Source organism: Vidua macroura, chromosome 11 (genome assembly GCF_024509145.1).
Source record: "Vidua macroura isolate BioBank_ID:100142 chromosome 11, ASM2450914v1, whole genome shotgun sequence".
Lineage (NCBI taxonomy): Eukaryota > Metazoa > Chordata > Aves > Passeriformes > Viduidae > Vidua > Vidua macroura.
In genome coordinates this window covers 2,882,842-2,906,895 of record NC_071581.1, presented here as the reverse complement: position 1 = coordinate 2,906,895, position 24,054 = coordinate 2,882,842, and the positions used below count along the sequence as shown (strand labels likewise).

Sequence of the window (24,054 nt, the reverse complement as noted above, 5' to 3'; positions counted from 1 at the left end):
TGCAAACTGGAAGGCTTTTGTTGCTGCTGAAGTAGAGCCACCCTGTCACACAGGGAAAGCCCAAAGCCAGCACAGTAAATGCTTATTGCTTCTTACAGAATGTGAAATTACTGCTCTGAAGCATGAAATTACTGACACTATCTGCAGGGCTCAGCCCTGGTGCCTCTGCAGAGCTCCCTCTGTGCGACGGCACGAGGCCGAGCACGGCCCCATCCGTACCCCCACTCCTGCTTGCTTCACAAATATTCATTCATTGCTCTGTGGCTTGATTCAGTACATGGCAGTTCCATGCTAATTCATACTTCTTATCTGGCATTTATAGAAAAATCTTCAGTGCCACTGAGGCACTGAAGCAGAAACAGAGGAGTTCCCCTGGCTGTTCCATGGGCTATGCAACTTTGGGTTGCTTTGTCTGGGATTCAGAGCTCAGCTGATTGCTCAAGGCTCATGCTCACACTGACAAGGAGACCTGCACATAACTTTAGCAACCAAAGTACTAAGCAAAAATAAAGACAGAAAAAAAAAATCCTGTTTCTAAAAGTACCTTGTGAAGACTGAAATTGTCAAAGCAAGGAGACATACAGCTGGGGAGGTAAAGGAGGGCACCACTGGGAATGAGTAACTTGGAGGGAAAGTCTGTAAATCAGACTTTCCTGTCCTACTGCCCCTCCACTGCTGAACACCTGAGTGTCTTGCTGTGGACATGAGCCCTCTAACAGCCCAAAGGGACCAGGACAATAAGGCCCTTCAGCTCAAGCCACACTTATTTAGCCTGGAGCACAGTGAGTGTAATCACATTTACAATGCAGCCAGCTGAGGAGTGTTGAATTTCCAGCAGTGTAGTAGCAATCAGAGGATAGACTATGGCCAAAAACTGGAGCTGGTCCAGCTGCTGGCAGAGGAGGACACAGCAGCACAGCCAGAGTCTTGGTGAGCCCAGCACACACACCCAGAGCCAGCAGAACTGAGTGATGCTCCTGCAGCTCCTGCTTGAAGTCCAGACTCATCAAATACCAACATCCAAAGCTCCACAGTACTCCTGGGCAAATTCCCTGTTAGGAAGCTGGTGTGAAGCACCAGGGGCATTCAGCCCAGCTCTACACTCAAAGTGACAAGGAAGAGGGCAGACCTTCACACTGTGCATCCCAATATAATGGGCAACAGAAAAAGTGGCAGTTCACAGAGGGAGATAGAGGAGATAGTCCAAAAATATTTTACTTGGTTTTTAATTATCATGGATACTGCAATTTATACCAGTTTCTGATGAAACCAACTGGGGATCACCTGAGCTCTGGGGTGAGATGCTTGCCCATGCCATTACTTCAGACTTTGGCACAATGCAGGTCAGACTGCAGACATTTTATGTTTTATTTAAGCTTTTATTAAGTTTTATTTTCCAGTGACAGGTTTACAGACATTGAGGCAGTTTTATTACAGCAAATAAACAATAAACTAAATACTTAGAGCTCATATGGCCATTGTCTTTCCTTTCTGTAGAAGCCCATTTATCTACATATTGCAGATTTTTTTCTATATAAGTGACAGTGTTCACAGTACAGAACCAGTCAGAAAATCTACTGCACCAGCCCCCTTTTCCAGTTTTGATGTTCTTAGTTACATTTAGTTTCTGTCTTGGCTCTTTTCTATACTAAATGTGAGTCACTGACACCTCTGTGCTCTTCAGACAAAAAACCTTCTGAGATGACATGGAAAAGACAGAATCAATTTAAATACTTAAGCTTACAGAAATCTGTGCAACCAGGTAAGAAGAGTGATACTGAAAGCACGAAGGATGCAGCCCAAGTACCCTGAACTCCAGAGCACATCAGAGCTGCAAACCTCAGCTGCACAGACGTCAGCCTGGAGACTGCTCATTACCTTCTCCTGACATCTCGTGTGAGTCATCACCCTCACACACGGCAGAAAAAGGTCATGTATTACAGCTGCCTTCCTCGACATACTTCAGATGGGTTCGTGATTAAACAAGGAGACTAGTCTAAAAGTTTCCAGGTGCACTTAGCTATTTTCTTAGATAACGGTCTATTTCCAGCACGAGCATGACAGTCTGGAAAAGGCACGGAATGACGTAACCACCTTTGGTACAAACTCAGCAGCTCCCAGCCCCACGGTGCCAGCACCCACCCCACAAAGGGACTGACACCTCTCCACAGCTCACACCTGCCCCAGGGAGGTTCTTCAGTATTCCCAGAAGCATACATAGGTTTGCTCAAACACAAACATGCATACACATAGGTACTATACCACGGTAATATTTAGAAAGACTGAATTATTCACTTAAGAAAAGCTGGAAGTGACTTAAAAATCTGTCACCTCAACCCTCTTTATCAGTTTTTTCTCAGATATTTCAAGTCCAGTGACTCAAGGGTGCTTTGAGAACATCAGGAGGAGGAACGTACCTTCCTGTAAGGTCCAGGAACGAATATTTCAGAAAGTAATTTGCCATAGGTTTCTCCCACCTTTAGTTCTGAAGGACCTGGCGAGCCTCAGCTTCCCCACCTTGGTGACAGTGAAAAGCTGTCTCCTCTGCAGCTGTGAGGCTGGGCCTGGGGAGGTGCTCAGTGCAAACAGCCACACTCCTCCACTCACACAGGAAGATGCTCAGACTGTAAGAAAAGCCTGTCCTGATCTAGCAAGTCGAAAACCCTTGGGACAGCTGGTCAAATACAGCTTGAACGACATGTAAACAGGATGTTCTAATTTTGCCTCCTCTACCTTTGGGAAACAGCAGCACTAAATGCTGGAGATGTGGGCTCATTTCCTGCCTGTGAATTCAACTGGGGGGCAAAAGTGAAAGTCAGAAAATCAACACGCTGCCCATGTGTTCAGCTGCTCTTCAAGGCTGACCTAAGGTGGGCAAGGGGTTGTTCCAGGCTTTTGTCAGACTCCTGTCTGCAATGATTCCTGCAAGAGGGCAACTCTGAGCTTCCCACAACCATGAGAGGACCTGAGCTCCACTCTCACCTTCAGGGACTGGCTCCCCCCAGACCTGCAGGAGTGGACAGGTCTCCCTCTGACTGACACTGAACCCTCCACTGACATGGGCAGCAGCACAGGAGGCCACGATCTAACACCTGAATAAACCCAGCTTTACCACCCTTAGTACCAGAAAAAGCTGCCACAGTGTAAAGTACTGTTAGGTAACTTCATCTTGGTGGGATCTCTGCTAGGTGAGGGATCTTCTGTCTGGACTGCTTTGACTTTTTGCTGGATCAGGTATTGTCAGTCCTGGATCAGGTAACAAGTCTGCTCTCCAGCAGCTGGAATGAACTCCAGGGTATGTGGTCTGTCTGGCTAATTCGATACAAATGTGAACACACACTTGATCCACATCCAAATAGTATCAATGAATGATACAGAAATGCACAAATATTACACTCAGGACCATTTCTCTCCCCTGCTTTGACCTAGACTGTCATCTTGACATGAAACGGGAACAAAGTGCATATAAAAGGGCAGAAATTGGGGAAAAAAAAAAAAAAAAAAGAAAAAGAAATCCACAGTGGTAGTTTTCTCTGATGAAAAAGGTGTGAAGTGGGTATGGTCACAAGACCCAGCTAAGAGGCACATGCTGAATCTGTTTATGCCCTCAGTGATGAGCTCTCTCCCAGCCAGTGACAAACCAGCAGGCAGAGCTGGCAGACTGTGTCCAAAACCACACTTTTTTTTTGCCACTCACTTTTTCTTTTCTCACAGACAGACCAGTGACACAAGTGTCTGGCTGCCCTGCAAACCATGGGCACTGAGGGAGAAAAGTCCAAGACACTCATTTAGCTTGGAGAGCACCTGGCACAGGTGCAGCTCCCACCTACATCAGGGTTTGGGCATCATCTGCTCTTTTCACAGCCTGCCCACTGCACCTGCAGCCAAACCCCTGCAGAGAAACCTCACTCAGCTGAAGTGCTAAGCTGCTGCTGGTAGAGAACATGTGTCCTGCAAGAGCACTTGGCACCAAGATGCAGACAGAGAAACCCCCCTGGCATCAATGGCTCCTGTCAAAGAGCAATTTGCTTGAGGAGGAAAGGATTTCTCTTTGCTAATGATCCCTGTGCACAGGGCTGGCACTGAGTCTTGTCTTCACAAAGCAGCTGCCACCCAGCACTGCAGGACCCAACCACACATCACAGGAGTCCCCAGAACTGCCCTGGATGCCTTCTCCACGCTCACCCTGCTCACCATCCCCCTGCCAAGACAGACAGGCATCCTCTCTTTGGATGGTTTGGGGAAGATGGACTCTGTTTCTTATAAGCTGGCTGCCAGACTCAAGACCAAGTGAGGAACAAGACACGAGATGCTCTTCTCTCCCACTCCTGACACCCCAATACCCAAACATCTCTTACTCAGTAACTCATCAGCTCCACCACCCACAGTCATGAGACAGCAAAGGAGTTTGTGATTAAATTTCTAGCAACTCTTACAAAAATACAACTAAAGCACAGTTGAAGAGCAAACTCCCCTGGTATAATTATTCTTTAAAAGTCTTTCTAGAAAAACAGCAAAAATCACCTCCTCAAGAACTGCATAACCAGGGAAAGAGTGAGCCTATAGAAAATGGTAATTTTTCACTTTGTTAGTTACAGTAAACATCTCCAAATAAATGTGATCTTATGAATGTCATCAGCCAAACCCCCCTTTTCCATTTTGAAAGGTTACATGAAGTGATGAAATGTTAGTTAATTTATGTGTTAGAGGACTAACTAAAAAATAACAGAAACCTATAATCTTTTCATAATTATAAGTCAACACTTAACTGATATGAGAAGCCCTATTCATAGCCACTAAAAGGAGCATTTATTCCTCTTTGCATCATCCCTTTACCATTATGTCTTGATGCAATTTTCAACAGCAGGTGAAACTACTAAAAATTGGAAACATTGTGAGAAATTTTCCTCTGTCTGGTTTTAATTAAATCATTCAGCAAAACAGAGAAGTGCTGAAGAGAGGCAACCCCTTCCACCTCAGCTGCTGCCTGTGCACCCACCCTTGGAGAGCCCAGTGCAATGCCAGCTGTGTCTTCCCCACTGCTACAGGAGCGGTTCAGATTAGGATCATGACAAAAGCAACAAAGGACAATTCATATCTGATTATGAAGGACGTGGTAGTTGTTTGGTGCCCTTTAGGTTTCAGGGGATCCACCTGAGAAGTGGGCACTGGAGGGGCTGCCTTTGGGAAGCCTGGATGAGACCCGAGCTCCTCACAGGCTCCCACCACACGGAGGCACCTTACACCCAGGCACTGGCTGGGGGCTGGAGCGTCCCCCCAGGGGCTCCACACCCGAAGCTGACACACGCCAGTCCCAGCCCCTGGTTCAGACACAGCTTCTGAGGGCAAACTGCCCAGACACCGAGGCTGGACCAAGCCCATGAGCACCCCGTGCCCGGGGGGGCACCCAGGACATGCAAGCAGCTTTGGTGTACCCATGATCAGGGTGGTCAGCCTGAACTCCAGCTCCAGTTGCTGCTGTTTCCTTTGCCAAACACACAGCCTGAACTCCAGAGGGCCTTTCTGCAGAGCTGCTCCCAGCACTGGATGAGGCTCCCCACGTGCAGGACTTGGCTTTTCCCTGTGTTGAACTTCATGAGGTTCCCATTCCCACATTTCTGCAGCCTGTCGGGGTCCTGCTGAGCACCACAACCACCCAGCCCATCAAGCAGTCCTCCATGGTGGAACAATCCACAGCCTGCCTAGAGGGGTACTCTGTCCCACCACCCCTGTCATTAATGAAGATGTCAAACACTACTGACTTCAGAACTGGCTCCAGCATGGACTTCTGAGGTGCACCACTAGTGACTGGCTCCAACTCAACCTCATCCTGCTGGTCACACCTGAGCTCAGCCCATTTTCAGTCCATCTCACAGCCTGTGCTTCACCAGTTTGTGCAGAGGGATGCTATAGCTGACAGCATCAAAAGCTTTACTAAAGCTGAGATCAAGCATCACTGCTCTCCTCTAATTCCCCAAGATTTTCATCACAGAAGGCCAACCCAGCACCCCTGGCCGTGTTTTCCCTGGTCTTCCTTTCTCTCACATATCTGCAGAAGTACATCTTGACTTCCCTGTCTTTCACCAGGGCCAGCTCCAGATGAGCCTTGTATCTCCTTGCATCTCCTGATATTCCCCAGGTCACCTGTCCCTGCTTCCAGCCCTCACATATTACACATATCCTGTCCATTGCTCTCCTCAGAACCCCCTGCTCACCCTTGCAGGCCTCTTGCCACTTCCTGCGTGTCAGGACGGACCATTCCTGAACCTGGAGACTGCAAGCCTTGAAAAGTCAGCCAATTTTCCTGACCCCTTTTCACTTCTCCCAACCTACTTTAGAACTCCTGTAAGCCACTAAAATGCAGAATTTATATATGAAATATTCTAAGCCAGTTCAGTGTAAAGACATGCTCTCCCTTGTTGTAGGTACTGGCAGAGTCTGGACTTCAGCTTCCAAGTAAATCTTGCCCTGTCTAAACTCACAGCAAAATGACATGGCTAAGTAAAGAGCTACCTGTGAATATTTACACATTAAATGCCTACTTAGAGATTTAACTCTCCACTGGATTCTTTTTGGAATTAAAAATAAGCATAAATGCATTTCTGAGTCTGACCTTTGATCAAAACATTTGAGATCCAGTGTAAATCACTCAGTTGGGATTTTTCCTTCTCATGTGTTAAATCACTGCAGCACAACCTAATGCAAACATTCCCTTAATTGCACAAAAGCCCTTTTGGAATCTCTCCTTTCACTGTATTCACCAAGAAATGGACTCCTCAATGCTTCCTTGAAAAAAAAAACAACAAAGCAACTAACACAACCCACAAAACTTATCTTTTGAAAACTAGCTAAAAGAATTAGTTCAGTTGTTGGAGGTTTTAAAATTTATTTCTGTCTTTAAAAAGAAATACTAGAGCCTTTGTTTGCAGATAAATGTAACCTCTTCTGTAATTATATCCATGAAAATAAGGGCAGCTTTTACCAAATCAATGATGAAACTCTCTACTGTGCTTTCTCTGTAAGGTTAAGAGTGAAGTACAGAGTTGGTACTGAGCTGATGCCTGCACATCCCCTGCTTCTCCCACTGGTGCCTTTGATAGATGAAGGATTTTATAATTCCTCCAGAGGAGCTAATTGTCCCTCTTAGAGAAGGAATCATTGTTGATCCTGAATTAAAACAGACTGTGCCTCACTCTAGTACCAGTCACAAAACGTCTTCTCTGGTTGTCTCCCACCACTGCAAGAGAGACGTTCCTTCAAGCAAAGCAAAGCAAAGCAAAAAAAAAGAAAAAAAAACAAAACAACCCTGAGAGATCACTCAAAATGGTTGTTCCCCATTGGTTTTCAGCTGGTGGAGCCACAGCTTTTATCCTGCAGTGGAGCCAGTGACTCAGGCTGGCAGGAATGGCTGTGCAAGGAGGAACATGCATCCCTTTTCCTGTCCCTCCCTGGCCCAGCAGCCACGGGAGTGTGCTAAAGAGGAGCTGCTGCTCCCTGTCCTCTGCAGGCCAGGCTGAGATCCCAGCCAGCACCCAGCCCTTCACTGCTGACAGCAGGAGCACCTCCAGCTCACACTGGAACACTGGCTGTCCCCCAGGCTCCAAACTCTTTGTCCCCTGCACGACACTTGCCACCACTTACTTCACGACCTGATCAAGGAGCTCTTTGAGAGAAGAACATCTGAATTATTTTATTCCTGATGTGGACTGTCACCTGTTCTGACCTCTATACTCCAGCCTGCACAGAACATACTTATCTCACTTCTTCCCTCCTTTTGGTGCTTCCAAGCTTGTGCCCTGCCCTGGGCTGCAGGATGAGCACAGACATGCAACTGTTTGCTCCCCAGTGGTCACACTTGACCTCGAGTCAGTCTTACTTAATTTAGACCCCGAGATAACACTTACTTAAGTCAACTGCTTGGTGAGAAACTGCAAGCTGCATGGTCCAAAAAATTCAAATAGCAATTGATTTGCAGGCGACTTGGATACTTTTGGACACTTTTTCTGGCTGGTAGCTATTTTTTGGGGGGAACAGTAGTGTTCCAGCATCCAGGAAACAATGCATGAAGAACTGAGCCTGCACCAGCAGCACAATCAGCTCCCAGATCTTCCTTCAAAACAGGAATTAATGTCCACTCTTTAGGGAGATGTTTTTACACATCATTGTCACCTGGTGTGCAGCTCGTGTCTCTGGAGAAGGGCACACTCTCATTCATCTCACTGCATTTTAGTTGCACTCCCAATCAAATTTAAAACATGTACAAGCAAAACTGAAGTCATGACCTAACATTCCCTCACAGTGCTCCTATAATTTGGTTCCTTGATCAAAATGAAAATGGCTCAAATTAAAAACAAAGTGAGTTTATATCACTTTCAGCTCAGCCCTGGCGCTGGCAGTCCCGGACCAACAGACATTGCCTTGAAAAGGCAAAACCCCAAAAACACTTAGGGGGATGCAAATACACAGACATAAGCTTCATAATAAAAGTGAAATAATGTATTTTCTCAGAAACTTAAGCAAATATTACCATGTATTTGCCAGAAATCTCAGCAGCCTCTCTCTCTTTTTTTTTTAACAAAGTTCTCTCTTGCCTTTTCCACATTGCATGGGAATAGGGAATATTAAGCTAGAATCTGCCCAAATGCACACTGGTGAGCACTCAGTTGCAGTGGGCACTCCCAGAGGAACTGGCCCTCTGATGAGATGTTCCTCCCCACACACTGCACATCTCTTCCTCTCTGCTTTTAAATATCACAGCAAAGTTCACAGCAACCCTGAGGACCCCAGAGCAGCCAAGTCCTTGAAGAAGCCCACACAGACATTGCACTTGGATGTTGAGAGGGAACAGGAGTCAAAGCAGGGACACTCCCCACCAAAGAGCAGAAGAGAAGAACTCTGACCATTGGGATCAGCCAGTGCACATCACCCTTAACCAAGGACGTGGGCTGAGAGCTGGAGGAAGTGACACCTGGAGCAGGGCTGGAAACTCCCCATGCAGGCACTGACCCAGCTGGGAACAGAAGAGCTCTAAGTCAATGCTCACTCTTCAAGGGGTACTTTGTCAGAAAAACAAAACAAAGTCCTTTCCCCCAGTCTTGAAATGCACTTTTTCTCTGACCTTACAATAATCTAACACCAGATTTCCCAATTCTGCCAGTCCAGCCAAGCAAAACACCCAGTAATTTCAAAGGAAGTTCTGCCACAAAGGAGTCCAGGGTTTGTCCTTCAGCTCAGGAGCACAGGGGTTTTGTTTTGTGGGTTCATTTACTCCCCTCTGGTGAGTTACAAAAGTAAATCAGATAGACAAAGTGAGATGTGGTGTCCAGCCAGAGCCAGGCCCCCACATGTGTCTGAGCTGCTCCCTGCTCCTGCCCATCATCCCTCCTGGTACCCCCATGGGGAACTCAGACACAGCCCCTGGAGGTGGGAAGCAGGGTGGGAAGCAAGGAAAAGCAGAGCTTCACACACTTGGCTCACCAGGAAGCTGATTTGCAAGTCTGCACTTGGCACAACTTCAGAGTATTTTCTTTGGGGCGGGTTCTGTGGATCACCTCTTTCTGGGCTGGCTCTTCACTGGCCTGGATTCCTCCCAGGTGGGAAAGAGGGGCTGAAAAAGCCTTTTCCCAAAAGAGTCACCATCACTTTGCTCTTTCACAGCATGCAAGGCTGCTCCAGCCTAACCCAAGCCATCCCTTCCCTTTATACATTTTCTCAATAGGTCAGGGAGGTTTCTTGGGTTTGCTTTTCTAGAAGGTGTGGTCTGGCACTCCAGTCATTCTACCCCTTGTGGAATTGCCCCATTGCTCTCAGGCAATGAGGGATTTGGTGACTGAATTGCCACATTTGCTTTCTGCCAGAAACTCCTGCAAGGGGCAAACCTCATCTGTGCTGGGCTCAAATCCCCAGGCCCAAACCTGTTGGAACCCTGGCTACCGAGAATTTCAGACTTTCTGTGCTGACAGGCACTGACCCCCAAGAGAACACTGCATTTGACCTGAGGCTGTGGAGAAGGCTTCCAAAATTGAATAACAGAACTAAGATTATGCGTGTGTAGTTTAAATAGACGTGTGTAATATTACATGGTAGAAAACTTAGAGTTTAAGGTTTTGGAATAGAGTAATATATAAAACAAAATGCCATGGATTTGAGTTCTTCCCTCTCTCTGAACTGGGCAGGGACCAGCTGCAGGTGCTGCTGCACCACTCTCCAGGAACAGGCTCCCAGCACTGTCACTCACCACCCTCACACTGGAGTGTCTCCCTCAAAACAAACACATGGAAAGACTGGGAGATTCTCTTTCTAGGCAAAGCAAAACAAGCTTTTTTGTAATTGTTTGTGAAACAGCATCTGAGTCTAGCACCTAGTGACTGCCAAGATTTCATAAAAAGTCATTAAGTAAGAATAGTTTAGACCTTTTATTTTGCTGTAAAAAAAATGAAATTAATAAAATGGCAAGAGTCCTCAGAGCCCCAGCACTCAGCACAGGCAGCACCAGGGTGATCCCTAGAACAGCCTGCAGTTCATGTGCTTCACCTGGAGCTGAGCTGTACATCCCCTCCAGCCTTAGCTCTGGATTCCTTTAGGGACCCCTGCTCTGGGCAGAAGATTACAAGAAGAAAAGCACAACTCACATCTGGACACAGCCTCCATCCCATCCACTCATCCTCCACCCCGTCCTGAGAGCGAAGCAATCTGGGAACTCTGTGCCCAGAAGTGATTTTGTACAAGCTGAAAGAGGACACAGAGCATCAGAGCCCTGTCCCACACCACCAACTCCACCTGCTCAGTCCCCAGTTTCTGCAAGCTGTGATACAATTATTTATCGGCCAAAACACCAGGTTCCCAGGCAGACAGCACAGCCTTTTCAGCCCCAGCACAAAGAGGGATACACGTGACCATTCCGTGCTGGGCATGGCCTGGGAGGTGCAGGGGCTGCTGGACAAGCCAGGCACAGAAACATGGCCAGGAAAAAGCACTGGTGTGAATTTACTCATTCCCTGATCTCCGCGGTGTAATGAAAACAACTCCAGATGACTCCCAGCTGCCAGAATCAAGTCAGTCATGCCACCCATGACTCCAACAGGATGTCATTCATGAGGCAGCACTGGGTTTATCAGATGTGCTCCATCTTCTAAATAAAACTGCAAGAATTTTAAATACTTTGCATGTATTTTATTTGGAGATGTCTTGAGGATTTCACGCCCCTGAGCTGAGCCACAAAGGTCTGCACCCAAGCCATGGGGGGTTTCCAGCAGAGCAAGTGCATCACTTCAGCTTTGCAGGGCCGCACTGCCAAGGCCCAGCTCTGCTCTAGCCAGGAACAGGTACAGCAAGCCAAGAGACTTTGCAAGACAACCAGCTACTGACATACACTTCAGAAAAATTACATGCTTATTTCTGAAACCAGCTCCAAATATGGACACTAACACACTTGATTGGTGTGCAGGTCTGTTTTCTATTGAGTGTTTAGATTTGGGAAACATGGCTTTGATTAAAAATGGGCAACCCATCAACTGCAGAGAATTTTCACATAACTCCCTGGCAAAAACAAAACAAAACAAAAAAATAGAGCTGCAATAGTTACTGCCATTCATCAAAACTTCTGCCTTGCTCCCCGAGGAATTGCCAGTTTGCCTCACCTACACCTGAGAATGCACCTACATCTGGGATGCCCAAGGTTAACAGCAACTGCCACAACACAGAGAAACAGAGAGTCCAAGATTTTACCAGTTACAGCTCTTTCCACTGCCTACTTTGCAGCTGTCTTGCCTTAGCTGAGATTGCACTCCAGTATCTTTTGCTTCTTCCTTTTTTCTTTTAACAAAGCCAAAAATCAACATTCCCTTTGAACCAGCAGAGTTATGGAGAGATGGGGAGTGACAGGTGAGACCATCCACAGCCAGTGGGGCTGATCTGGCTGCATTTCATGTGGTGACAACAACAGGCAGAGAGCAGCACGTGGCCAGCTTAACACACTTTTGTGAGCAGGGGAAACCATGGGTAAGTGACAAAGTTTATTCACTATCCCTTTGCTCAGAACCACTCCATCAGTGATTATTTTCCAGTCATTCAATATTTGACCCAAACAAATGGATTTAGCAGGAATTTCACACCATCAAATACATAAAATCAAGATCCTGCTCTAACTCTAACACTACTGAAGGGAACGTCATATCCACAAGGGCAAGAAACCAGAACAGCCACAGCAGCAGAGCCCTCAGCTGGCTCAGTTCAGCCAAGCCCATGTCTGATTTATCACAGTCACTATCATACTTCTCCCACCTGGTCAGAAATCCCTTCCTACCAAAGGTTTCCAATCCACACATGCTGCAGTTTTGCCCTTGCCAGAGACACGCACATAAAGGAGCTCCAAATTAGCGGCGTGAAGATTTGGGACATCCATGAACTGTGTTTCAACAGCACCTGACCCAACCACGGACCCATTCAGCACTGGCCCTGCCTGGTGCCTCCTCAGCACAGAGGGAGACTGAGAAAGTGCAGCAGGACCACCCAGCCCAGCCCAGCCCAGGAGCTGCACCCCTGGCATCCCTGAGGACAAGCTACAGCACAGGGGAAAGGTTTGTGCCATGACCACCAGAACAAAAGGGTATTTCCCATGCCTGGGAGAGGCCACAGGCTCTCCACAGACCACAGGAAATATGATCCAAGCCAGCTGGAGCATCTAAACATGTACAACTGTCAAACTGCATTTAGGAATGGCTTTTTGTTTCTCTTTATTTTAGCTTTGAAATTTTCTAATTTTTTCAAGTGACCACATTAAAGGAAGGAAACATCTTGTTTTCTCTTTCCAGGAGTTCTGAGGTGTCAGCAGTGAAACAGTTCACCAATTAAATAAATGTTTGGATGGCTGGGAAACAATGAAAGTCCCTAGCAGTTCTTCCACAATAGTCATCTACTTTTCCAAAAAACTATAAATACATTCTGAGCTTTGTTCAGCCAAATTCTTAAAATATTACACGAGACATGATCTTTTGTAACCTATTAAATGCCTGCTGGTCGTCCGTTTGATCCACTCCCTATTTCATGACAACCTCTGATCCTGACACTCTTTACCACTGCACACTGCCTTCCCTGCAGCTCTCCCCACACTCCCAAACACACACATTAACCCTCACAGGACACCAAATGCACTTCACTGCTGCTGCCTGCAATTACAGACTTCACAGTTAAGCCTGGAGATCATCTTTTGGGGGAGATCAGTAAGTATTTGTGCTATTATTCCAGCCCAATCACATCTCTCTTCCCAAGTCACTTGATTTGCCATCCCTGGCACCTGAGGAACTCAATTCTCTGCTCAAAAGCCCATCAGGGGTGCCTGAATCCACCTGCACAAGGGCATCACCAGGGGCCCCAGGGCAGCTCAGCCCTGGTGGGCAGCACCAGCCCAAGTTGGTGTTTACCAGGCCAGGCACAGCTGCCACTGGAGCCCTTCCCCAGCAGCAGAGGGTGGGCTTGTGCCCCAGTCCAGCCCCAGCCACACAGAACAGAGGCTCAAACTCGACTGCCCACAGATTTTCATGCAAAACTTGCCAATAAGAACTTCTCCAGCTCCAGCGTGGAAATAGGCATCACTCCAATCAATCCTGACCCCCCAGCCGAGTCCCTGTGCAAGCCCCTCCACGCCGTGTGCACGGCAGCTCCAGCTGAGCATCAGTGAGTGCTTGTGCTCTGGGGCAGGCCTTGTTCCTTCATCACTCACAGGCCTTTTCTTAAAAGTTTGCTGGAACCATAAATGTGACTTTGGAGATTTAATAAAAACTGCTCCAAAAAACAAGGAATGAAGTTTCAGACAACGTGACATACTCCAGCTGGAAGAGATACATGACTTGCTTGGCTGCTTTTTTGTGCTCAGTCTCAGCACAGTAACAAGCAAGGCTATGCTGACAGGGAGCTAGAACAACCCAGTGAGGTTAATAAGAAGAGATAACACATACCATAGAATGGAACTATCTGCTCCAGTGTAAAAAAAAAAAGCAGAAAACCCACTTCCAGAGAGAGCACCCACACTAGCACATTGAAAAATCACATAAAAATCCAGCCAAACACCACATTTATTGGCTGATCATTAGCACATTTGCTAATTTTGTTCAGAGCTGAAGGCTAATAAGTCAGCAGGAATCCTGCTGCCAGCCTCAGGAGCTGTCACACCCCTGGAGCAGCTCCAAGCAATGCCACATCACAACCCCAGGTACTACAGTCCTGTCAGGACTTGAACCTTTCAGGCAGCTGAACACAGCCCTCCAAAGTGAGCCTTTCCAAGCTCCTCATAAAACTTACAGACATCATGCACATTCCTGCATCCCATCCTTCTGGCTGCTTCAGTTTTGCTTTATTTCACACATCCCCTTCCCTGTCACAGAGGATGCACTTTGTCCAGGATGGGCACAAAAATCAACCACCACATCACACTCTAGGACACTCAGTTGCTCCAGCCACAGAACATGAAATTATTTAACAATCATATTAACTATTTAACAATTATATTAACAGTCAACCAGACTCTGCCAATGTGCTGTGAAGTGCTGTCCTGAGATATCTGGGACACACGATGTAGGTAGAAGGCCAAGTGCAGAGCTTATTAAATGCCTGCATAAATGTTCTGATCTTAGTAAAACTACTTGGCTTATCACTGTTAGTTTCCTTTCTTTCCATTGCTGAACAATCCTAATATATACATGAAAATTACTTTGCCAAGTTTGGGGCATTTTTTAATAATCATTTTAGCATTTAAAAAAAAAACACTTTAGAATTAGGCAAATTCGCTTTGAGAGTGTTTTCTAAGTACCCAATATCCACAGCTAAGAGCCATTTACATCCTAATTTATTAACTGTGGATATTAAGGATTTCAACGTAGATCTGCTGCCATGAAGCCATCAGTGGTAGCACACAAACTTGTATCATTCACACATTTTAGATGTAAAAATTATACAACTTCAAGAACATTTTCCACTGGAAAAAAGTCAACTTCAATCAAATTATAAAACCAGCTACTTTGACAGTTCCTTGCTCCTTCACAGCAGGGTACCATTTCTATTCTGCAAACTGGGTCCACTGAACCCATTAAAGTCACTAAACTGGGATTTCCTCCCAGTTCACCACCATGTATGGACCTCCAGTGAGTGACTGGACCTCAAACAGGACATTCACACCCAAAAATCTTTGTGGAAGATCCAGCACAGAGGCGAGGGAAACAACTGCCAATGCAAGTTCAATTCTGCTACAGAGCCATTTCTGACTTACAGTCTTGCTTGGGATGTCTCCCTGACCCACCTGAGAGAGCAGAGCTGATTGGGTTGGGGTTTTTTTGGGGTGAGGGGGTAGGCAAAGGGGGAAGGGTATGTTTAAAAACCTGATGTTACTTCTGGGATTTATCCTTGAGGAAAGCACCACAGCCTTGGCCTGGAGCTTGTGACAACCCTAAAAGCTGAGGAGAAGCAATGAATTGCTCAGTGTTTCTCACAGCATTCCCACTCCAAACCCAGCTGCAGCACAGGCTCCCCTCAGCCCCTGCACACATCCCCTCCCCTTGCACACTGCTGCACAGCCTGGCCCCAAAGCCTGCTGGGCACTCACAGGAACATCCCCCAAGCCCTGGGGCAGCACAGGAGGTCACAAACCAGGTACCAGCACAGCAGTGCTCATGCCTACGCCAACCCTTGTCCTGCAGACACAAACCTCACCTCGGTACCCCTAATCAAACATGTGGCAGTTCTTTGGAAGAAGGTTTTTCTCCTTTTCCTTTTACACACAGTGCTTTCATTTTTAACAGAGTAAAAGCGTGTGCAATAAAAAGAAACAAAAAATCCCATTTGCTATGAAGCAATATCCCATCCACAGTCAAGTGTCCTGCAACTAAGAAAATGTTTGTCCCCATTTATAACACAGGCTTCTATCCAAGTTACAGCCATCCAAATTCCCATTTCATGTTAATTGTACATGCTACATGTATCTAGTACCTAGTAAAACAAAACCACACACACTCCACAACTCCCCCCTACTGTTCTCAACTTCAAGGAGAGTCATAAGGATGCACATGGCTAGCAGGGACTGCAAGAAGCCATCTCAGGAGCATCCCTCATAGCATATTTCATGCCACAGACAAAATTCCCTTTTCCCAGCTCTGTAGACTTGTGTTATCCCATGCTTTTTCCATGTTAATTCCTTCTACTTTCTGTCGCCCCACCTTCCTTCTCCTCCTTCCCTCTGGCTGATGTTCCAGCTGCAGACTCTCACTCCCACCATGATTTCCTTGCCTCATTCAGGGGACAGGCTCCTGGTGGCCATGAGCCACAAGGATGTTGCTCCCACCCAGCAGCTCCCACTGCTCCCTCCCCTGTGAGCACACACCTCCCCTGCCTGACCCCCTTCTGAGGCTTTCTTGCTCTTTGGCCAGAGAAGCCTGACCACTCTCAAATTAGTTTCAGCAATGTATTTTCCAGGTGTAACAGGGAGATTATAAAAAACCAGAACTCTGAGGTACACAGTCTGTTTGAACACTTCAGGGACCCCACCATGTGAGTTTATTTCTATTTAAGTGTTTGCCTATCAAAGGCAATTTTTTCCTCGGGAAGCCTCAACTGCAAATGCTGAAGGACATCAGCTGCTTACCAACACTGAATGAATGTCAAAGCCCAGCAAAAAAGAAATATCATGTAATTACCAGACAATAAACCTTTGCTTATCCCCCCAAACGATATGATGTATCAATCATTACCTTTACTTTGATGGAAACAGGAAAGAACTAATATTTCACAAAGAAACCTTCAGGAATTGTTAAGACTGAAAAGAACTCCATAGCAAATCTCTTGAGTGTTCTGCTCACCAACTGCAAGCTCATCTAAATTTCATTCAAATTTCCAAATTTCATTTCTGTGCAATACAGCTTTTAGAGATTTACCAATGTTACCTGTCTTAATTTTGATCTCACTTGCATAAACACCCTTCAACCTGCACACACAGAACAAGCACAAACATACAACTCTGAATTCATGAGCATATTGCAGGACTCAAATCCAGATTTACATGGATGACTATGTACATAAAGGGCAGAGAGGGCCTGGATGGGTCTAGAGATTTATTTCCTCCCTTCACCCAGTCTTCCCTTCCCTCACCTACCAAGCCAAAGGCTTCTCAACACCATGTTATCAGCACTGTTTCTTGGTGGTTCTCAAAAAAACATGTGGTGGTACTGCTGGATGGCTTTCTGGAAAGAGAGAGCTCTCAAAAGTCAAGGCTACTCAGCAGGGCTGTGCTAAACTGAGGACTGCATTATTAACAGAATCCAGCCTTTGTGTCTCACCCTGAGACACCCCTGCTTCCCTTGGCAAACCTCCTTCAAGTCCCCTGGCTTTTCCTGCAGGATGAGGACAAAGCTGCCCCTGGAAGGCAGGAAGGTGGCAGCTCTGGGACAGGAACACTTGTTCTGGCTGAGGAGCACCACACGTGGTCTGAACTCTGTTCTGCATCTCAGCTGGGGGGGGTGAGCAGGCAGCCAGGGCTGGCGAGGCTCTGGATGTGCAGAGATGGGGAGAAGCAGCTTCACAGAGGGCATTGCCTGCACAGGGGGAGCTGAAGGACAAGGAGAGCTGCAGACTTGCTCATCGCTCTGGACTTTGCACAGGCAGGCATCTGCACTCCCCACCTCCCCAGGACCAGGCACCTCTTGCAGCTTCAGGAGAGGACAGTGTGACAATTAAGTCACTTCTTGTGCTGGATTCCACCACCGTGGCCAAGGTGAGCAGAACCCTTGTTGGGGGATGTCTGCAGCACAGCAGGGGCTGCCAGCAGTGTGTGACTGCTGCCTGCACCCCTGCACCCACCCTCCTACACTGCTGACGACACACCAAAAAGAGATCTGCTGCAGAAATAACAGCCAGATCAGCCCAAGTGCTCAACATGGACCTTTCCCTGCCTGGCAGGTGACGAGCCACAGGTTTACAGTCAGTCCCACAAGGATGCATGACTTGGATGGGTGTGCCAAAATACAACTTTAACCTCACACTTTTTTTCCAACACCTAGACATCAGACTGAAGTATTCTGCAAAGAAAACAGATTTTAAGACAGTGCCTGAGCTTGTGACTTTCCAACACCCACCAATGTCCTGCTGACACCTCGGGATGAACATTCCATTTAAAAAACAACCCTGAAACAACTTCTACCTCATCTCATATTAATGTTCAGCTCAAAAGAGTTATGAAAATGAGTGAAAGTACTTTTTTATTACCTCACTTTTCAGCATCTGCCACTAAACCAAGCACATTTACTAAACTGTCATACCTTGACACAGGTCTCAGAGGGTTGAGGAGGAAGAGGCTTGGACAGGGAATGCACAGGAAGCAGCTACAAGGGAACAAAGTCTCGCAGCTTTACCCAATTCAGCTGCTGCCAAAGGATGGGTCTCTGCTTCCTGGAGCCCTGCCTGCACCCTCTGCCTTGGGTCAGCTCCAGCCATCTCTGACAAGAACGAGTTGGAGCAACCCACCAATCCAGCCCCAAACAACCTTCCCTCTTCTCCCTCCTTCTCTGCAGGCTTTGTTTCCATCAGATCAGGGAGTGCAGGTGGCTGCAAGGTGTTGGTGGGAGCACATGGAAGTGGAATGGTGCTGTCCCTCACCTGTGCAACTGGGCAGGGGCAGAGCCTTTCTTCTGGCAGCACTGGCATCTTTACTTAAACCAAGCGTAGGAGAGCATCTTTCTTCTCTCTCCATATGCACTGCTGCCTGGAGAAGCTGGAGCAGTGAAGCAAAGCTCCCAGCACAGCACTGTCAGCTCCTGCGGAGCAGAGCAGCACAGGCAGGCAGCTGGGAGTGCACCAGACCTGAGGGCTGGCACCCTGCTTGGCCTGGCTCCCCCAGGGCCTCTCTGGAGATCAGACCCTGCACTTCTCCCCATCTCGTATTTATGTGTCCCAGACTGTGAGTCCTTCCTGAAGCAGTGCAGGGAGGTGTGGGAAAGCAGCCAGGGCCTGCCAGCACCAGCACCCCTGAGGGAACACTTACAGAAACTGACCCAGACCAGCACGGAGGCAGGGTAGAGCTGCTCCTCCTCCAAGCACAGCTGGCTAGTCCCTTGACCTCAGTTTCAAAATAGCACACTGCTCAATTTGTAATTTTACTGGGGGTGTGGGGGGCAGACAACAACAATATGAGGACAGGACACAGAGCACAGTAAATACCTGGTGTCCTCATACCAGCATTCACTCATTAGACAATTGAGCTCATCTAATTAAGCAGCAGTAAAGCATCTCCTCTGTTCCCTCTACCTTGTTGGACCTATTGGCTCAACACTTCTGCTCTCCACAGGCACCAAGGAACACCCACCACTGCCTCTGGAGTGTGCCATTCACCGGTGCTGTGCAGACAGCTCACAGCTGCAGCACGTACAAACTGCAATGAAAATCAAGGCATTTTCATTGCTTCCTGTTATTAACTTAAGACACTCTCAGGTAAGTCAAACTGAAAACAGACTTCTCCCTATTCTGTTCTCACTCTCTTTCACTCTGACCCAACAGCCTCTGGTCAGCCCTGCCAGTCTCTCATGCACTGGCTCAGCCAAAACTCAGTATTCACCAACATGGATCATCTGAAACAAAAAGGTGGGATCAAATCCACCAGGATTTATCAAAACCTCAACAACTCACAGAAATCAACTTTCTCTTTCAAAGCAGCAGTTTTCTGGGTTTCATCTGCTTCCAGGGGAGAAGTGACAGTAGTGCTCCTCGGTGCTGCCACAGCAGGAGCCTCCAGAGCTCCTGAGGCTGCCCAGGCACAGGCCCACTGCCCATCCTGCAGTGGGTGCATCTCCCAAGGTTGGGAGCACACGTGCAAGCAGGGGCACCTGCAACAGCCAAACTCTGATAAACATGAAAATCTATCCCCAACACAGATTCCCCACATTTGCTCCTGGAGCCCCTGATTGCACACCCAGCTTTCCCAACCCACTGGAAACACTTCACAGAGGCTCAGGACAGGTAACTTGTTCTTATATTTTATTCCTCAGTCTCTCACTGCAGACCTTGGAAATGTTGAAGGTAACATCTCCTGCAGTTAATGTGTTACAAGCCCCATGCAGCTTCTGCACACCCTCCGAAGGGAACCAGAACTGCCCTCAGCAGAGTCCCTCAGCTGCTGAGGAGCATCATGCCAGGTGCTGTTGTGAATGCAGATGAACCCAGTGTGAAGAGATGCTGATGTCTGACTCTAGTTCAGAAGGCTGAATGATTTCTTTATTATAACTATGCTATAATATACTAATATACTATATAAAGGAGATACTAAAACTACAAACCTACTTTTCTAACTGCCATATCTAACTCCCCCACAACTCGTGACCCTCCTCTCCAGCGTCCAGACACATTGGATTGGATTGGCCATCAGGCTCAAACAATCCTCACCAGAATCCAATCAAGCAATCACCCCAGGTAAACAATTCTCCAAGTACATTCCACATGAGAAAAACAAGGAGCAGAAATAAAAATTGTTTTCTCTTTCTTTCCTCTGTGCTGCTCTATGAAAAAATCCTGAGAGAGAAAGAAATGTGCTTGCCACAAAGTGCCAAAACTGCAAAAGATCCAGCGGGTGATCCATCAGCTTCCTTATCAGCCCTAGACGGATGAAGGAAGGCAGTAAGCACTGCATTCAGCCTCCTTTGTCTGGGCACAAAAGCTTGGAGAAACTCTGCCACTGCAGTTTACGGGAAGGTTTTCCTGGTAGAGGGGTGGCTACTCACTTAGCTACCTCCACTGACCGGCCCAGGTCCCTCTCCCAGACAACGAAGGCAGCCCTGCAACTCCTTCCCCGCAGAGCACCCCAACGCTGCGCCAAAAGCACGCTGAGCCTCGCCACTGAGTCAGCGACCAAGGTGACACACGGCCCCATCCGCAGGAACGCACACGGCCGGGCAGCACACAAAGCACGCACAAAACCGCTCCCCCCAAGGCCTCGGATGGGCTGGCTCATGCACACCCCCTCACCTTCCCAGGCCTCTCCCTCCCTCCCCTGCGGAAGCTCTGACATCCCCGTGCGGAGCTCTGCTCAAGCAGGGAACGATCGAGCTGCTCCCGAGGCCTGCCCGGTGCCGCAGCTGCCGCTCACCTGCGCAGGAGAGCCAGGGCAGAATTTGCACGCTCCAGGATCAACTTTTCACAGGTGTTTTTAGCCTTCGCCATCCAGTACAAAGTAAGACAGGCAGGGGAGCCTAGTCCTTACTACTGTGGCTACAAAACACGTGTACTCATCTGCATTTCAAGAATATCCACATTTCAAGAAGTTACTTTTCTCCCATAAAAAAAAGCAACAAAAATTCAGGAGGCGACCAACAGACCGACTTAACCTCAGCAAGGGCCGAGGGCTCCTCTCCTCCAAACTCCCCTGTGGTCCCAGGGACGTCCCTGTGTGCTGAGCAGACCCTGCGAGGCCTCGGGGGGCAGGAACAATGCTGGGCTCCCACAGGTACTCTGACCTAGCACAAAGATTTAATTGAACGAGGCACTAAGAACTGCTCCACCAGTCATACTCATCATCTAAAAAAGTTGCCACAGATCGAGAGCAGGATCGCAAACACCACATCCTCTGGGATGCTGGAAGTTAGCAGAGAAGCTTCAGCAGCCCGTGAGGAAGGGAGACAAACGAGGATCACTGTAAGCCCCGAGTGCACAAGCAGCTCTCCTCACGCTTCAGACAAGTCTCCCAACCGCACGTGGAATGGGAAGCATCACACATCCCAGCAAACGGTGCTAGGAAGAGACGGGAGAGAGTTCACATACCGGGAGTAAACTATGGTGCAGGCGCTTCGGACACCAGACAGTGTCTGTGGCCATGTGAGACTTCAGCAGGCACCTGGTCCAGAGCAGCCCCGGGCATCGCACGCCCGGCCTTCTCCACGGCCGAAGCCGCCCGCGTCGGCAGGCCCCGCACACCGCCGCCCTCCAGCCGCCCGCTCCCCCCGCCCCACTCACCGAAGTACTCCTTCTTCATGTGCATCTCCAGCTCCTTCTCCAGCTCCAGCGTCAGCGCCTCCAGCCGCCTCTCCGCCTGGCTGGGGCCGCTCTCCCGGCACGGCGTCACCTGGTAGGGGAGCTTGAATTTGGGAGCCGAAGCGGAGCCTTTGGTCGGGCTGTAGGCGTAGGGGGGCGGCGGCTCGGGGACGCCGGCCGGGTGCTGCTGGTTGTGCCGCGGCGGGGACTGGGCATGGATGCGGTGGTACACGTCCCCCAGCTCGGGGACGGCGCCGTCCTCCTGCAGCCCGGGCCCCAGCAGGGACGAGCGGGGCGACGGCAGCTGCAGCTCGGGATAGGCGCTCATGGAGCCCCGGGAGCTCCGCGAGCTCTGGCTGGAGATGCTGGAGCGGGGGCTCACCACGGCGGGGCCGGCCGAGCCGCGGCCCTCGGGGCCGCACAGGCTGGAGCGGGGGCTAGCCAGGGCGAGCCCGGTGCCGCCCGCCCCCTCGGGCTCGGCGCTGCCCGGCGGGCCGTACCTGGAGTCCGAGTAGCTGGAGCGGGGGCTGGCGGTGCAGGAGTACTGGCTGGCGGTGCTGGAGCGGGGGCTGGCGTGGCGCTGGTCGTAGCCCATGCTGATGCCGCTGGTGCGGTTGCTGCTGGGCTTACTGCCGCCGCCGTCGTAGCCGGTGAGGCTGGCGCGGGGGCTGGAGTGTTTGCTGGTGTCGCTGGCCGTGCTGGCGTAGCTGGAGCGGGGGCTGAGGGCGGCTCCGTCGTACTGCACCAGGCTGGCGCGAGGGCTGCCGTATTTGTCCTGCCCGGGCACCACCAGGCTGGAGCGGGGGCTGGAGAACTTCTCGTAGGGCAGCGCGACCGCGCCGCCCAGGCTGGAGCGCGGGCTGGAGAACTTGCCGTGCTCGGCGGCGGGGCCCGGCGAGGCGGCGGCCAGGCTGGCCCGCGGGCTGGCGGCGCCGAACTTGCCGTCCGGGCCGCCGGGCGCCCGTCCGCCGCCCTTGGCCACGTAGCCGCCCTCGTAGGCGCTGCCCGCGGCGTAGCGGTAGCCCTCGGCCGAGTAGCGCTTGCCCTTGTCGGCGAAGCCGCTGTAGCAGGGCAGCGCCACCTCGGAGCGGGTGCACAGCCCCTCCTCGCAGCACGGCGGGCCCGCGCCCGGCGGCGGCTCGGCGGCGGCGCGGCCGTTGGCGCGGAGCGGGGCGGCTTTGCCGCAGGGGGCGGCGGCGGGGAAGCCTTCGGCGGGCGGCGGCGGCGCGGCGGTGCCGTTCATCTTCCGGCCCCGCTGCTCCGCCGTCATGTGGGCGGCGATGACCCGCTTGGTCTCCTCCAGGTCGGGGTGCAGCATCAGGTCCCGGCGGCCGCCCCGGCCGTACGGACCCTCCGGGCAGGGCTCGTACAGGGACAGGTCCTCCATGAACTTGGTGGCCTTCAGTGCCATGTCCTCCTCGTACTTCTCCATGCTCTGCCGGAGCCCGGCGGCGCGGGGCGGGGAAGGGCGGTGAACTCTCCGCGAAAGCGCAGCCCAGAGCGGAGAAAGAAGAGGACTTAAAAAAAAAAAAAAAAAAAGAAAAAAAAATCCAAAAAGAAAGAAAGAAAAAAATCCCCAAATCCAGCAACACAAAAAGTACCCCAAAAGAAAGCCCCTTCCCGCGGTCCTGGCGGGGCAGCGGCGGGACGCGGCTCCTGTCCGGAGAGCTGCGAGGCGGTGGCCGGGCTCGGGGCGGTCACCCGGGCGGCATCCCGCGCCCCGGCACTGGGCTCGGTGCGGCCGGGCTGCCCGGCGGAGCGCGGCCGGCACAAGACGAGGCGCCCCTGTGTCACTTTCCAGCCTTAAATAAGTTGCTCGGTCCAGTCAATGGCGCGCTGCGCGGAGGAATTTGCGCTCGGCGGGTCCCTGCCCCCGCCGCCCCCGGCGGCCGCCCCGCGGCGGGGCCGCGGCCCGCCCGCACCCCCGGGCGGGGGCGAAGGCGGCGGCCGGCCCGGAGGGGCTCTGCGGCGCGGCGAGCGCGGCGCGGGGCGCGGCGAGGCAGGGACTCCTTTGTGTGGGGCAGGAATGCGAGGAAGGAGACTGGGCGCTGCGTCCCG

General features: G+C 50.0%; 1 protein-coding gene across 2 annotated transcripts in view; it reads right to left on the bottom strand.

Annotated features, from left to right (window-relative positions):
• WTIP (WT1 interacting protein) overlaps positions 1-23,503 on the bottom strand; it is an 85,177-nt gene extending 61,674 nt beyond the window's left edge. The window contains exon 1 of one of the 2 annotated variants that reach the window (XM_053987677.1): positions 21,979-23,503. In XM_053987677.1, coding sequence (XP_053843652.1) covers positions 21,979-23,428 — 1,450 coding nt within the window. In that variant the 5' untranslated portion in view covers positions 23,429-23,503. Of the gene's footprint in view, positions 1-21,786; positions 21,833-21,978 lie in introns of those variants that run through there. The other variant, XM_053987678.1, reaches the window with a different exon arrangement.
• Between the last annotated feature and the right edge of the window lie 551 nt (positions 23,504-24,054).